The sequence below is a fragment of the Lathyrus oleraceus genome, chromosome 2, assembly GCF_024323335.1.
Source record: "Lathyrus oleraceus cultivar Zhongwan6 chromosome 2, CAAS_Psat_ZW6_1.0, whole genome shotgun sequence".
Taxonomy (NCBI): Eukaryota; Viridiplantae; Streptophyta; class Magnoliopsida; order Fabales; family Fabaceae; genus Lathyrus; species Lathyrus oleraceus.
The window spans coordinates 321,577,033-321,589,991 of NC_066580.1; the positions used below are offsets into that span (position 1 = coordinate 321,577,033).

Sequence of the window (12,959 nt, forward strand, 5' to 3'; positions counted from 1 at the left end):
TCATCCACCACATGATACTTTAAGTAGCAAATAACAACATACTTCCTTGCTCAAACCTCTTCGACATCATACTTATTTTTCAGTGCTTCCCAAACATACTTTGTAGTATCACAACTATTGTAATGATCATATAGATCATCTACGAGTCCATTCAAAATATAATTTTTACAGAGATAGTCATTCTTTTTTCATAGGGAGATTTCTTTCTTGAGTTGTAAATTATTTACTTTAACCGCTATAGCAGGTTGAAATTCAGCAAAATTAAGTATTCTATTGCTCTGTTGACCCAGAAGGAATAACAGGAAAGTCATCGGTCAAATTGTTGGCAACCTTCTGTAAGGTTAAAAAAATCGCATTTTTTGTTTGGTGTTTAAAGTAACTTCCCTCAAACTTGTACGTTTTTTCAAAAGACAACTACAAAAGTACCGATAGTTTTCGGTTTTCATGGAAATTCAAAACGTCTTACAATTTTTGTTTTACGATTTTGAAAAAAGATTGTCATTGAAGAAGTTATCGGTCGAGTTCCGGACTAGATCGCTCTCTTTAAGACGTTTCGTGACACTGTCCAAAATTGTGCAAGAGAGACGATCAACCACGACGTCTCCAAGATAAAATATCTCAATTCTATATTGTATGATTACTACTTGTATGATAGATAATCAGTTTAGAAATACACTCTCTGATTGTACAAAGATTAGTTGAATATGATATAAATATTATTCGTAGTATCTAATATAAAGATCAATCGTAATAATTTTACAAATGAGGAGAAATTTATATAATTCCCCAAATAGAATTCAATAATGATAGTTTGACTACTCAAAACAGTTTTTCGAACTAAAAGAAATTCAAATTATTTTTCAAAAAGACTTCAAGAAAATATTCAAAAAATTCAAGAAGTAGAAAGAAAAAAGAAGAAGTTGGTGTTGATAATTCCAGAACCATGAATAATCAGAATGAAAAAGAAAAAACTCAAAAGTATATATATATATATATATATATATATATATATATATATATATATATATATATATATATATATATATATATATATATATATATATATATATATATATATAATGAAGTAAACTAGCAAACATATATAATTAAAAAATGTGTGAATTAGTGTTTTCTCAATTAACACACATCATTTTTAATGTAGAATTAATTATTATTTTTTTCAAATTCATTGATATAACACAGAAGAAACCATGACTTGCTGACATTGGCAGAAAGTAGAAATTACTCCTCAAATCAATACAAAATAAATTTAAAAGCACCCACCTACTTCTACTGTTTCGCACACGAATAGCTCAATCAAATTTGATATGAGCTCCTACATATCTAGTTATTTATTTACATTGATGTGTAACACTTATTTATGAATGATTTCAACAACAATGAAATAGAACACATTCAAATCAAACTATTCTATAAATAGGAGGTTTACCTCACGGATATGATCACTCAATAACCAAGATGCTTAATCGTTATCTGCTCACACCCTACTTTACTTTGATTTGTAAGTGTCCTCTTAAACTTAAAGAAGGAGCATTCGACCAGAGAGACATGGAATCCATGTCCAGGAACCATAACTTCAAGCTTGTGTGTTCATCTTGCAACACCAACCAATAGTAAATTTATCTTATTAAGTGGAATCGGCTATATATATCAACTTTTATAATAATGTTTTATTAAAGAATATATTTGTATCTAAATTGTTAAGCTCAAAATCTTTTTTAATAATTTCTCTTGTAGTTCTTTTAGGTCTCTACCTCTAACTACTTGACTTCTTTTTATTTAATTTACTCTCCTTACCACAAAATATGAAAGTCTTCTCTACAAGTCAAACCCACCAAAGTCTATTCTCCACCATTTTTTCTACTATAGGTGTTACCCCAACACTTTCTCTAATATTGTCATTTCTAATCTTATCATGTCTAGTCTTACCACACATCTAATGCAACATCCTCATCTCTGTTAGGCTTACTTTATTCTCATATTGATTCTTAAGCGTCTAACATTTTATCACATACAACATCGCAGGTCTTAGTGCAGTCCGATAAAACTTTCCCTTCAACTTGAGTGGTACCTTTCTATCACATAAAATCTCTGAAGTCTTCCTCCATTTCAACCACTCAGCTTGAATTCGATGGTTCACATCCTAGTCTATTTCTCCATCATTTTGTATTACAAACCCAAGATATTTAAACCGCGTGACTTGTGGGATGATATGGTCAACAAATTTCACCTCTAGGTTAGAAACGTTTCTCCTTTTACTAAACTTACATTTCACATATTCCGTCTTACGTCTACTTAGGCGAAAGCCATGCATTTCTAAAACTCGTCCTCAACTCTCAAACCTTTCGTTTAAATAATCCTTTGACTCTTCCGGTAGGACTAAATCATCTGCAAAAAACATGCATCTTGGTGCTAGTTCTTGGATGTGCTCGGTGAGTACATCCTCAAAATAAAAATAAAAAGGTATGAGCTTAGGGTTGAACATTGGTGCAAACCTATTGTAGCGGAGAAAACGTCTCTCTCTCTCCACCTTGTGTCCACACACTAGTCGATATTGTGATAAGAGAAGACAAATCAATTGCAACGTCTGTATTTTTATTGAGTACAATTTTGGTCTTTATACATATTCAGAAACTTTTGATATTCTAGAAAACATAATTGTAAATACTATTAACTTGTCTACTGTCTCTTGACCTTCCAAATCTCTCCATTTAACTTATTAATAAAACCTATTAATTCTAACATTAAAGTTTATTCAACAAAACTCCTCTGTAAACTTAAATGTTTCTTCTATTCATCATCCCTATCAATTTCTTGTCTCTGTCGAAGATTTCTTTTGATAATGGTTTTGTGAAAATGTCTGCTGCTTGGTCCTTACTTGCTACATGCTTCAATTCGACATTTCCTTCCTTCACGTGTTCTCGAATGAAGTGGAAACGAACGTCAATGTGTTTGCTCCTTTCATGGTTTACTGGATTCTTTGCTAACTCAATTGCTGACCTGTTGTCAACGTGTATTATTGTAGCATCTTTCTGTTTTAGCTCCATTTTACTCATCAATCTTTTGAGCCATATTGCATGACAAACGCACCAGGATGCTGCTACATATTCTGCTTCACATGTCGAAAGTGTTACTATTGGTTGCTTTTTAGAAAGCCAAGTAAATGCAGTATTTCCCATGAAAAACACATATCCAGAAGTGCTTTTTCGATCGTCTATGTCTCCGCACCAATCACTGTCAGAGTAACCAACCAACTTGTATTTCTCTGAATTCGAGTAAAACATCCCAAGTGACACTATTCCTTGGATGTACCTCAGAATTCGCTTCAATGCCTTCCAATGTGTGTAAACTGGCTCCTCCATGAATCGACTTACAATGCCTACACTTAATGAGATATCTGGTATTGTACATGTGAGATAGCGAAGACTTCCTACCAAACTTCGATATTTGCCTGCTTCGACGCGTTCTCCTCCATCAAATTTCGACAATTTTGTTCCTGGTTCCATTGGCGTCGAAGCCGGATTACAACTTTCCATCTTATATTTTTTCAAGATTTCTTTTGCATATTTTTCTTGTGAGATGAAGATTCCTGTTTCTTCTTGTTGAACTTCCAGACCAAGAAAGAATCTCATCAGGCCAACATCTGTCATCTCGAATTCACGTGTCATTGTGCTTTTGAATTCTTCTATCATCTGATCATTACTGCCCAGAAAAATAAGATCATCAACATAGAGAGCAACAAGTAATACATTCCTTCCATTTTTCTTCACATAGAGGGCATGTTCGTACGGGCATTGCTCGAACCCGTTCTCCTTGAAATATGTGTCGATACGTGTGTTCCATGCCCGCGGTGCTTGCTTCAGCCCATATAGCGCTTTCTTCAATTTCAGTACCTTCTTCTCTTCTCCAGCTTTCATGTACCCGAGTGGTTGTTCGACATAGACTTCTTCTTCTAGTACACCATTCAGAAAAGCTGTTTTGTCATCCATTTGAAATATTGGCCATTTGAATTGAGCAGCTTGAGATATGAGTAATCAAATTGTCTCCATTCTTGCAACAGGTGCAAATACTTCGTCATAATCAACTCCTGCTTTCTGTCTGTATCCCTTCGCAACAAGTCTCGCTTTGTATCGTTCTATTTCTCCTTGAGCGTTCATCTTTTTCTTGAATACCCATTTTACACCAATGGGTTGACTACCTTTTGGCAATTCAACTAGCTCCCAAGTGTTGTTGTGGATAATCGCCCTCATCTCTTCGTCCATGGCACTTTTCCACTTCTTGTCTCGTACTGCTTCTTCAAAACTGATGTTTTCAGCATCTGCCAAAAGACACACAAGGTGCACTTCACTTGTCGAATCATACAGATCTTGCAAACTTCGCATTCTGGGTTGTGTAGGTTCATCTTCACTGTCAGAATCTCCAAGTTTTGTCGAAATGTTTGGTGGTATAGCGACATATGATTCTTCAACTTCGACAACAGCTTCTGTCGAACTGTTCCAGTCCCACTTACTTGCTTCGTTTATTCGAACGTCTCTACTCACTATCACTTTCTTTCTTATGGGATCAAATAGCTTGTACCCTTTTGTTTTCTCATCATACCCAATGAGTATGTATTTCTGACTTTTGTCTTCAAGTTTCGTTCTTCGTTGATCTGGTACGTGTGCATAAGCAACACTTCCAAATACTTTGAGATGAGAGACTGTTGGCTTCTGTCCGCTCCACGCTTCTTGTGGTGTTTGATCTTCTAACTTCGAATGTGGACATCGATTTTGAACATAAATGGCACATTGTACAGCTTCTGCCCAAAATTCCTTTGGCATGTTCTTGCTTTTAAGCATTGAACGAACCATGTCAAGGACTGTTAGATTCTTCCTTTCAGCCACCCCATTTTGTTGAGGTGAGTATGCTGCAGTTAGAAATCTCCTTATACCCTGCTCTTCACAATACTTCATAAAAGCTGTCGAAGTATACTCACCACCTCTATCAGATCGAACTGCTTTAATGTGTCTGTCGGTTTCCTTCTCCACCTTTACTTTGAACCTTTTGAACACCTCGAATGCTTCAGACTTTTCTTTCAAGAAATAAACCCATGTCTTCCGTGAGTAATCGTCGATAAAGGAAATAAAGTACCTTTTGCTACTGAAGGATTCTGGCGTGATTGGCCCACATATGTCGGCGTGAATCAAATCAAGGATATGCTTAGCTTGATATTCTGCCTTCTTTTGAAATGAAGTTCTTGTTTGTTTGCTAAGCACACATTCTTCACAAAACTTTCCTTCATAATCCATATCTGGTAGTCCATGAACCATGTTCTTTTTCGCCAACCTTCTTAAACCAGCATGATGTAGATGACCAAAGCGTAGATGCCATAGTGACGCTTTGTCTTCGACATTTACTTGTAAACATTTTTCTCGAACGTTTATCAGATTCAATTTGTACATTCGATTTCTCTCCATTTCGACACGAGCAATCAGATGTCCCAGCTTGTCCTTCAAATGCAGTATTCGTTCCTTCATAAGTATCGAATAACCTTTTTCTGTAAGTTGTCCCAAACTCAAGATGTTGGTTTTAAGATTTGGTACATAATAAACATCTTGAATTGATCCAATCAACCCATCCTTTTGCAAGTAACGGATCGTTCCTTTGCCTTCGACCTTCACTTTTGATGCATCTCCGAAAGACACATTTCCATCTTCAATCTTTCTCATTTCTTTAAACAAGTGTTTGTGACCACACATATGGTTACTTGCTCCTGAGTCAAGATACCAAACATTGTCATTTGTGTTGATCTCATTTTGAGCCATCAAGAGAAAACCTTCATTTGCTTCAGTTTCCAAAGTTAGGTTGGTTGTTTCTTCTACCTTCTTTTCGATTCGACAATCTTTTGCAAGATGTCCCACTTTATCACAGTTATAGCATTTGAATGAGTTACAATCCTTCGCATAATGACCATACTTCCCACACTTGTAGCATTCAAAGTTGGAATGGTTCGACCTACCACCTCTTTGACCACGTCCTCTGCCACGCCAATTTTGCTGGATCGACTGTCCTCTCTCGAAGTTGCTGCCTCTACCACTTCGACCATTGTCACGTCCTCCACGACCACGTCCTCTTCCTCGAAAGTTTTGAGAAAAAAGTACCTTTTCGTCTTTGATTTGCTCCTTGGTTTGATTTGCGTCCTCTACTCCTTCTTCCTTCTTTTTCATCTTTCGTTGTTCGTGTGCTTCGAGGGAACCAGCGAGCTCTTCGACTGCAAGCGTCGAAAGGTCCTTCGACTCTTCTATTGCACACACAATATTCTCAAATTTATCTGTTAAAGATCTCAAAATCTTTTCGACAACTCGTACATCAGTTACTGTTTCGCCATTTCTGGTGAGTTGGTTCACCACCTTTTGTACACGCGTGATGTAGTCAGATACATTTTCTGACTCCTTCATCTGCATCCTCTCCAATTCGCCACGAAGAGTTTGGAGTCGAACTTGCTTTACTCGATCTGCTCCTTTGAACACTTTCTCTAGCGTGTCCCACGCCTCTTTCGACGTAGTCGAACCAGCAATCTTTTCAAAGCCTGATTCATCAATAGCCCTAAACAGCATGTAAAGTGTCGTTTTATCCTTCGATCGCGTCTCTTTCAACGCCTTGTTTTGAGCTGCCGTATATCCCTCAACATCTGTTGGTTCTTCAAACCCATCTTTGGTCACCTCCCACGCGTCTAGAGATCCGAGAAGAGCTTTCATTTGGATACTCCAGTTTTCGTAATTTAACTTCGTTAGCCGTGGCAACGGCATTTGATTCATCATGTTTGCCATTAGCTCTGATGCCAATTTGTGATAAGAGAAGACAAATCAATTGCAACGTCTGTATTTTTATTGAGTACAATTTTGGTCTTTATACATATTCAGAAACTTTTGATATTCTAGGAAACATAATTGTAAATACTATTAACTTGTCTACTGTCTCTTGACCTTCTAAATCTCTCCATTTAACTTATTAATAAAACCTATTAATTCTAACATTAAAGTTTATTCAACAGATACCTCTTCATACATATCTTAGATAGTTCGAATATATACATTTCTAAGTCTTTTCTTCTCTAAGGTTTTCCACAAAATCTCCCTGCACACTCTATGATATACCTTCTCTAAGTCAATAAAAATTAAGTGCAAGTCTTGTTAGTCCATTAGATACAGCTCCATCGACCGTCGTAGTAGGTATATCGCTTCCATGGTCGACCTCTTGCGCATAAAACCAAATTGATTCAAAGTGACTTGAGTATTTTTTCTTAGTCTCTGTTCAATCACTATTTTCCATGACTTCATTATATGACACATAAGTTTAATCCCTCTATAATTTCCACAATTTTGTTTATGATCTAGCAACACCAGTAAATATAAAAATAAAATAAGATGATAAGTGACAAATGCATTTGATCTAATTTCACAATGGAGTTGGAGGAGCTGGCATGTGTTTTATTGTTTTTAGACTCTACAATGTTTGTCATCTAAAGGAATGATGACACTTGCTGATATCGCCTTGGCTCAGATGGGAAACACCATATACTCTAGCTAGTTATGATATTAAACGTGCTTGAGAACGAGATGAAGGAGTTGCAGAAGCTGGAGACCGAAGCTAGACATATCAATATCAACACCAAAATGCACAAGACTAATCTGGGTACTGTAACTCAAAGTCTCAACACATATATGCTTGTTCATTTAAAATTCATGCGGCCAAAACATTACTCATTTTAATGTTTAGATTGTGTATTGCGTCAATTTCCAAGTTTCGAAAAAGGCAATAACTAATCACAGTAATAATGTCAACTTTCTGTGATTAGAAGTGCATTTCATGAGTAGATTCTGATGCAAGCAGAGCTAGAAATCAAAGAAATCTTTATTGAGTATGACCGTCCAAGAGATATGCATCTAACTGACTTTATTACATTAAACCAATTGTTACAATAACTGTAAATCAGAATTTTTGGGTGTAAATAATACATGTTTCTTGTAATTATACTATATATATCCTTTGCGGAATAATATGTGCAGAATCAGAGTCATTTTAGCGTAAATCAAATATTTCAAACCTTAGATTGGAGTTTTTGTACACATTGGAGCAGTGCTCATACACAGGGTTCCCATTATCTGGTTCTTTGTGCGGATGAAATCCTCTCTCCGGACAATTTTTTAGAATATTCATCCCATCAGGTTCGGTTATGCGAAAGAGTCCACAGCTCCTGGAAAAATAACATACAAATTTGTTGTGTCGTCGAAGTGAAGGCTAAAGTTTTTGTTCAAGAGAGGCTAGTAAAAGTACTCTAGCATTCTATATCTAGAGGAAAAATAATCCGGCTTTGTTCAAAATAATCTATATTCCGAGCCATTTTTTGCAGCATTATGCAAACTAGATGACACTACAAGGAATCATTTTTAAAAAGAAAGACGAGTATTAGACCTTGACGTATCAGTTGGTGCCAATACAATTGCAAATGCCTCCGGAATCATCGCCTGGAAAAACAACACCAAACTGTAAGTTCAAATTTGGATTGCAGAGAAAAAATATACAGAATTCGAATACATTTAAAGTCAATATACAAGCCAGTTTAGATAGTGGAACAAAGAAATGCTTTTACAAGAAACTGTTATATTTGGATCAATTACCTGGTAGGAATATTGAGTGTGCAGATCCACCGATGACATGAAACAACTTTGAGAAGGGTGCGTCTAAAAACGTTTAGAAAAATCTAAGCGTTAGATATAAGTAAAACCATTAGGAACCAATAATACTGCTAATTCTGTTGAGTTGTTGCGCTAAAAGTCTAAAACTAGTGTCATAACATAGCAACAGGCTAGGAGAACTTACATGGATCCATCCAACAGGATAAAGGGATCTTTCATTGAAAATTGTGAAAACTTCCTCCTCATTTGTAGCGTTACACTGCAATACCGCGCAGAAAGTTAGCAACAAGCGGTAATAAAAACAAGTTCTCTTGAAAACATGTGCTAAAATAATGCAAAACAAGGCCAAAAGAATGTAGGATTGAATAACCAGATACTAACAGAATTAGATGCTGATTCCTGCTTCGGTATGATTAGTGTAGTCATATAGAGGGTTCCTTTCTCCTGGATAATTGAAAGACATTGTTGCATATAAACTTCAAATTCTATAAACCATTTTATCAGATCAAGTTATGTGTTTCTCTTCCATAAAGTACTCCTAAGGAAGATAAGAAAGATTTGAAAACATGTTTGGATTGAGGTACATTTGGCAGAATCACGGTTTGCTACTGTGATTTTTCCAAAAGCTATACTTTGGATATTCAACGGAATCACGATTTCAGTATGATTTCCAAAAGCTATAATTATGCCATATACTGATAAAACTAATATCAGTCTTGGTAAAGCCTTCGGCGCGCAGACCAATTTAGCAATTTTTAAGGCTTTAAATCGATTCTTACCAGAAAGGCACCGAGTATACCGCACGTTTCAAGATCCTTTTCTGTATTTTCTTTAGCAAGATCAAGAAAGTCCTCCATTAACCGCATTGACTAGAAAATACAAAATGAATACTTGTTAAGCATAAATAATCTTTGAGAATCATGGCCTCTAAGAGGCTTATAATAGACATGAATAGGCCACTAGTTGTAAAGCCTATAAATCACCCACACAAACACGGACACAACCCTGACATGTCAACACACTTAATAGAATATGTGTATCAGACACCAGACAGACCTTCAATAAAATTTGCAGTAGTGGTTCTTACTATATGTACATCGCGGATGGTAGTTGATGAAGACGATTCATTACAGGAATTGGTAGATCCATCTCCTGAATTAAAAGCTGTAACATGAGAATTTTGTTCATCTTTAGGCACTGTCTCCACACAACACAGTGCAGGGGAAGGAGAGGACTTAGTTACTTTATGATTCAAAAAGGATTTACTGAATTCCATAGCACAAAGTGATTAAAAAAAAATCAGTTAGCTCCACCAACAGTGAAAATCCCAGCTGCTTCCATCAATGACCCTTAAGCTGCATCCCAAAGAAACAGAAAAAATTAATGTTGTGAGCTAAAATATCATTAAACTCACTTTACACAACTTAGTGAAAATCCTAATTTTCCTCAACCAAAGAATGATCGAACAGAATTCAAACCAAAAGAAGAGAAGCAATTTCATTGCTATAAATAAGAATCAACAATCATATAACTAGAAAGACTGAAAGAGTAACTAGGAGACAATTATCTTGTTACTATCAACTAAATTATGATAAAATTAGAAGAGAATTGTTACATGTTAGTGGTTATCTTTGCTATGTTGAAGCTTTTGTTCCGAGGAAAAAAGTGAATCTGCCACGGAAAGAAGCAGAAAAGTGTGCACGTATATTAATAAGTGACCAACCTTGCTCTTATCATGTCGGTAACATTGTACTTTTGCTTACAAAGATGGGTGAACAAAAAGTAAATAAATAATTATAATATTTATAAGAATAATAAATTTACATGGACAAGTGCATTGATTTTTCAACGAGTTTAAAGAGTAAGTTTTTTTATTAAGATCGGAGAGGATCAAAATATGTAAAAGTTCTTTTTTAAAGATTTAATACTTGTATTATTTAGAGCTAGATTTAAAGACAAAACTCTAGTTAGAAATGTATGTCATATAACGCATGTCATCTCATTCATATGTACTAGTGAGTCGGATACTTTTGTCTTTTAAGAGAGATAAATAGTAAATATTTTAGAGTATTTATTATAATTTTAAATAAATAAAATTAAAAATATATAGATACAAAAATAACTAATATATATAATTTTAAATAAAATAGATTTTTTTAGAATATCTCTGTATATTTTGGAAGTTCTGAGGTTGAGTTATTGAGACCGAGTATGATAAGTACCGAGCTGCACAAGATGAACAAGTTAGATCCCAGTCATGAGAGTGTTGGTAGACGATATAAAGGTTAGACCGGTTTTATGAGACGACATGAACAGGTCGGATCCGACCTTATGAGAGTGCTGGTAGGCGACATGAACGGTCACACGTAACAGTTATAGGGAAGCTCCATGGTTGCATGGGAGTTATAAAAAATGATGAAGAAGTAATTACATGATAGTAAAAGAGGACGTTGGGCGCTATCAACACCATTTAAACGTGAGATTCAAAGGGACACTTCTTAAATGATCCTTTGAGGTATGATAGGTATAAAATGTTTCCCATCAAGGAAGAAAGGAGGAGCAACAAAATACCATCCTACATACAGTACGATTGTGATCTCACCTGACTCGTCTCATGGAGATTAATCAAATTATGTTTATCAAGAACATTTGACGCCAACCGCGGGGCCTCGGTGAAACTCTCACAGGCCTCACAAAACAATACATTTAACCATAACAACACTATGTATGGATCATCTCTTAGCATGAATGAACCTCGCACTCCACCGGACATGGCACAACTTCTTACAATTGTAGAGAATTTGCGACAACATAACGAATCTTTGCAAGAAAGTGTCCACACACTTCAGCAATCGCAAAGCACTAAGGAATATGAAGAAAAAGAGTGGCTTCTTAATCTGTAACCTCTTTTAGAGGTAATATGTGGCAATCAAGTCTTAGAAAATTTCAAACCACCATTTTTATCGTCTTTCGATGGCAAAAGTGATCCGCAAGAACATATATTCTCAATTAACAATCAAATGGAAATAGTCTGAGCCTCCGACTCATTGACATGCAAGCTTATGGCGGAAATGTACAAGGATGTGGCATTATGCCGGTACATGAGTGCCTAGATTATAAATCACTGATTACCAGGGTCTAACGAGGAAGATGGTGCGTCACTTCTCTGCCAGCAAACATAGAAAGGAGACCACTACCAGCTTGCTCAATGTTCTCCAAGGACCCTCTGAATCCCTCAGAGAATATACGACATGATTAAATGAAGAATCTATAAAAGTCTCTCGTCCAAACCAGGAAATATTTGTGAGTGCTTTCCAAAACGCTTTAAAGGCCGACCATTTCAATGAATCGTTGGCACAAAAGTCGACACTAGCATGGGTCATACCCCATAATTTACCCTACCTTTTGCATTTTTTTTGTCTGGCTTATTTCCCATTGCATCTGCATATCCATCCATCATAGCAGATTCATTTATAACTGTATTTTTAAACAAACATCATTAATTCAAAGGTTTTACTAAAGTGGTACCGACATAACAATGTTGGTTGGTTCGCTCCTTATGGATTAAATCATGTGGAACTCCAATCTGTGGTATACATTGGTAGTTGTATTGATTTCATCATGACATTGGATATTGGGGTTACTAGGGACTATCTCGGTCTTTGATTTATTCGATTCATGGCACAAATGGTCATTCAAGTTAAAGAAACCGGATTCAAGACTTGTTCAATTTACTCAAGTACAAAATGTAGCTCAAACAGCTGTTTCAGTACCAAATGGTCAATAGGCCAAAATCTACAAGTACACCAAGTATATCTGCATTCCATCTTTTGAGTCTCTCTAGAACATACAAGTGTCAGAGTCGTGAATGTCATACTTCGTGTCATTAACCAACACCAAGCCTGGATCATACCAATCCTGCAAAATCACACACGAGAAAAATGCCAAGTCATTATGCCTCAAACATGAGCCCATGCATCAAAATAAAGAAAAAACCATTTTTTTCGTGATGGTAATCGATTACCCCTGCTTCCAGTAGCAAAAAAAAACATTTTTTTTCGTGAAGGTAATCGATTACCATGTTTTGGGTAATTGATTACCCCTGCTTCCAGTAGCAAAAAAAATATATTCTGCGTGATGGTAATCGATTACCATGCCTTGGATAATCGGTTACACCTGGGACAGTGAGCCAAAATGCTGCATTTTTCAGCAGTAATGCAACTTCCTTTGCATTCCAAACCAGTCCCAATATTTGCATCA

The 12,959-nt window shown here is 35.9% G+C and overlaps 1 protein-coding gene across 4 annotated transcripts; it reads right to left on the reverse strand.

The window, feature by feature from the left end:
- Nucleotides 1-1,219: 1,219 nt before the first annotated feature.
- Nucleotides 1,220-10,478, reverse strand: LOC127119321 (AMSH-like ubiquitin thioesterase 2). Of its 4 annotated transcripts, none has more exons than XM_051049531.1 (9): nt 10,315-10,477; nt 9,787-10,054; nt 9,479-9,568; nt 9,081-9,143; nt 8,884-8,958; nt 8,682-8,744; nt 8,476-8,528; nt 8,108-8,257; nt 1,220-1,615 (listed from the first exon to the last, which is right to left on the reverse strand). In XM_051049531.1, the coding sequence occupies exons 2-9, from the start codon at nt 9,973-9,975 to the stop codon at nt 1,612-1,614; spliced, it is 687 nt and encodes a 228-aa protein (XP_050905488.1). In that variant the 5' UTR covers nt 9,976-10,054; nt 10,315-10,477; the 3' UTR covers nt 1,220-1,611. The 4 variants fall into 4 exon arrangements, with proteins under 4 accessions (XP_050905488.1, XP_050905486.1, XP_050905489.1 ...); XM_051049529.1 differs by lacking the exon at nt 1,220-1,615 and adding an exon at nt 6,867-7,895; XM_051049532.1 differs by lacking the exons at nt 1,220-1,615; nt 9,081-9,143 and adding an exon at nt 6,867-7,895 and having other exon boundaries at nt 10,315-10,478.
- Between the last annotated feature and the right edge of the window lie 2,481 nt (nt 10,479-12,959).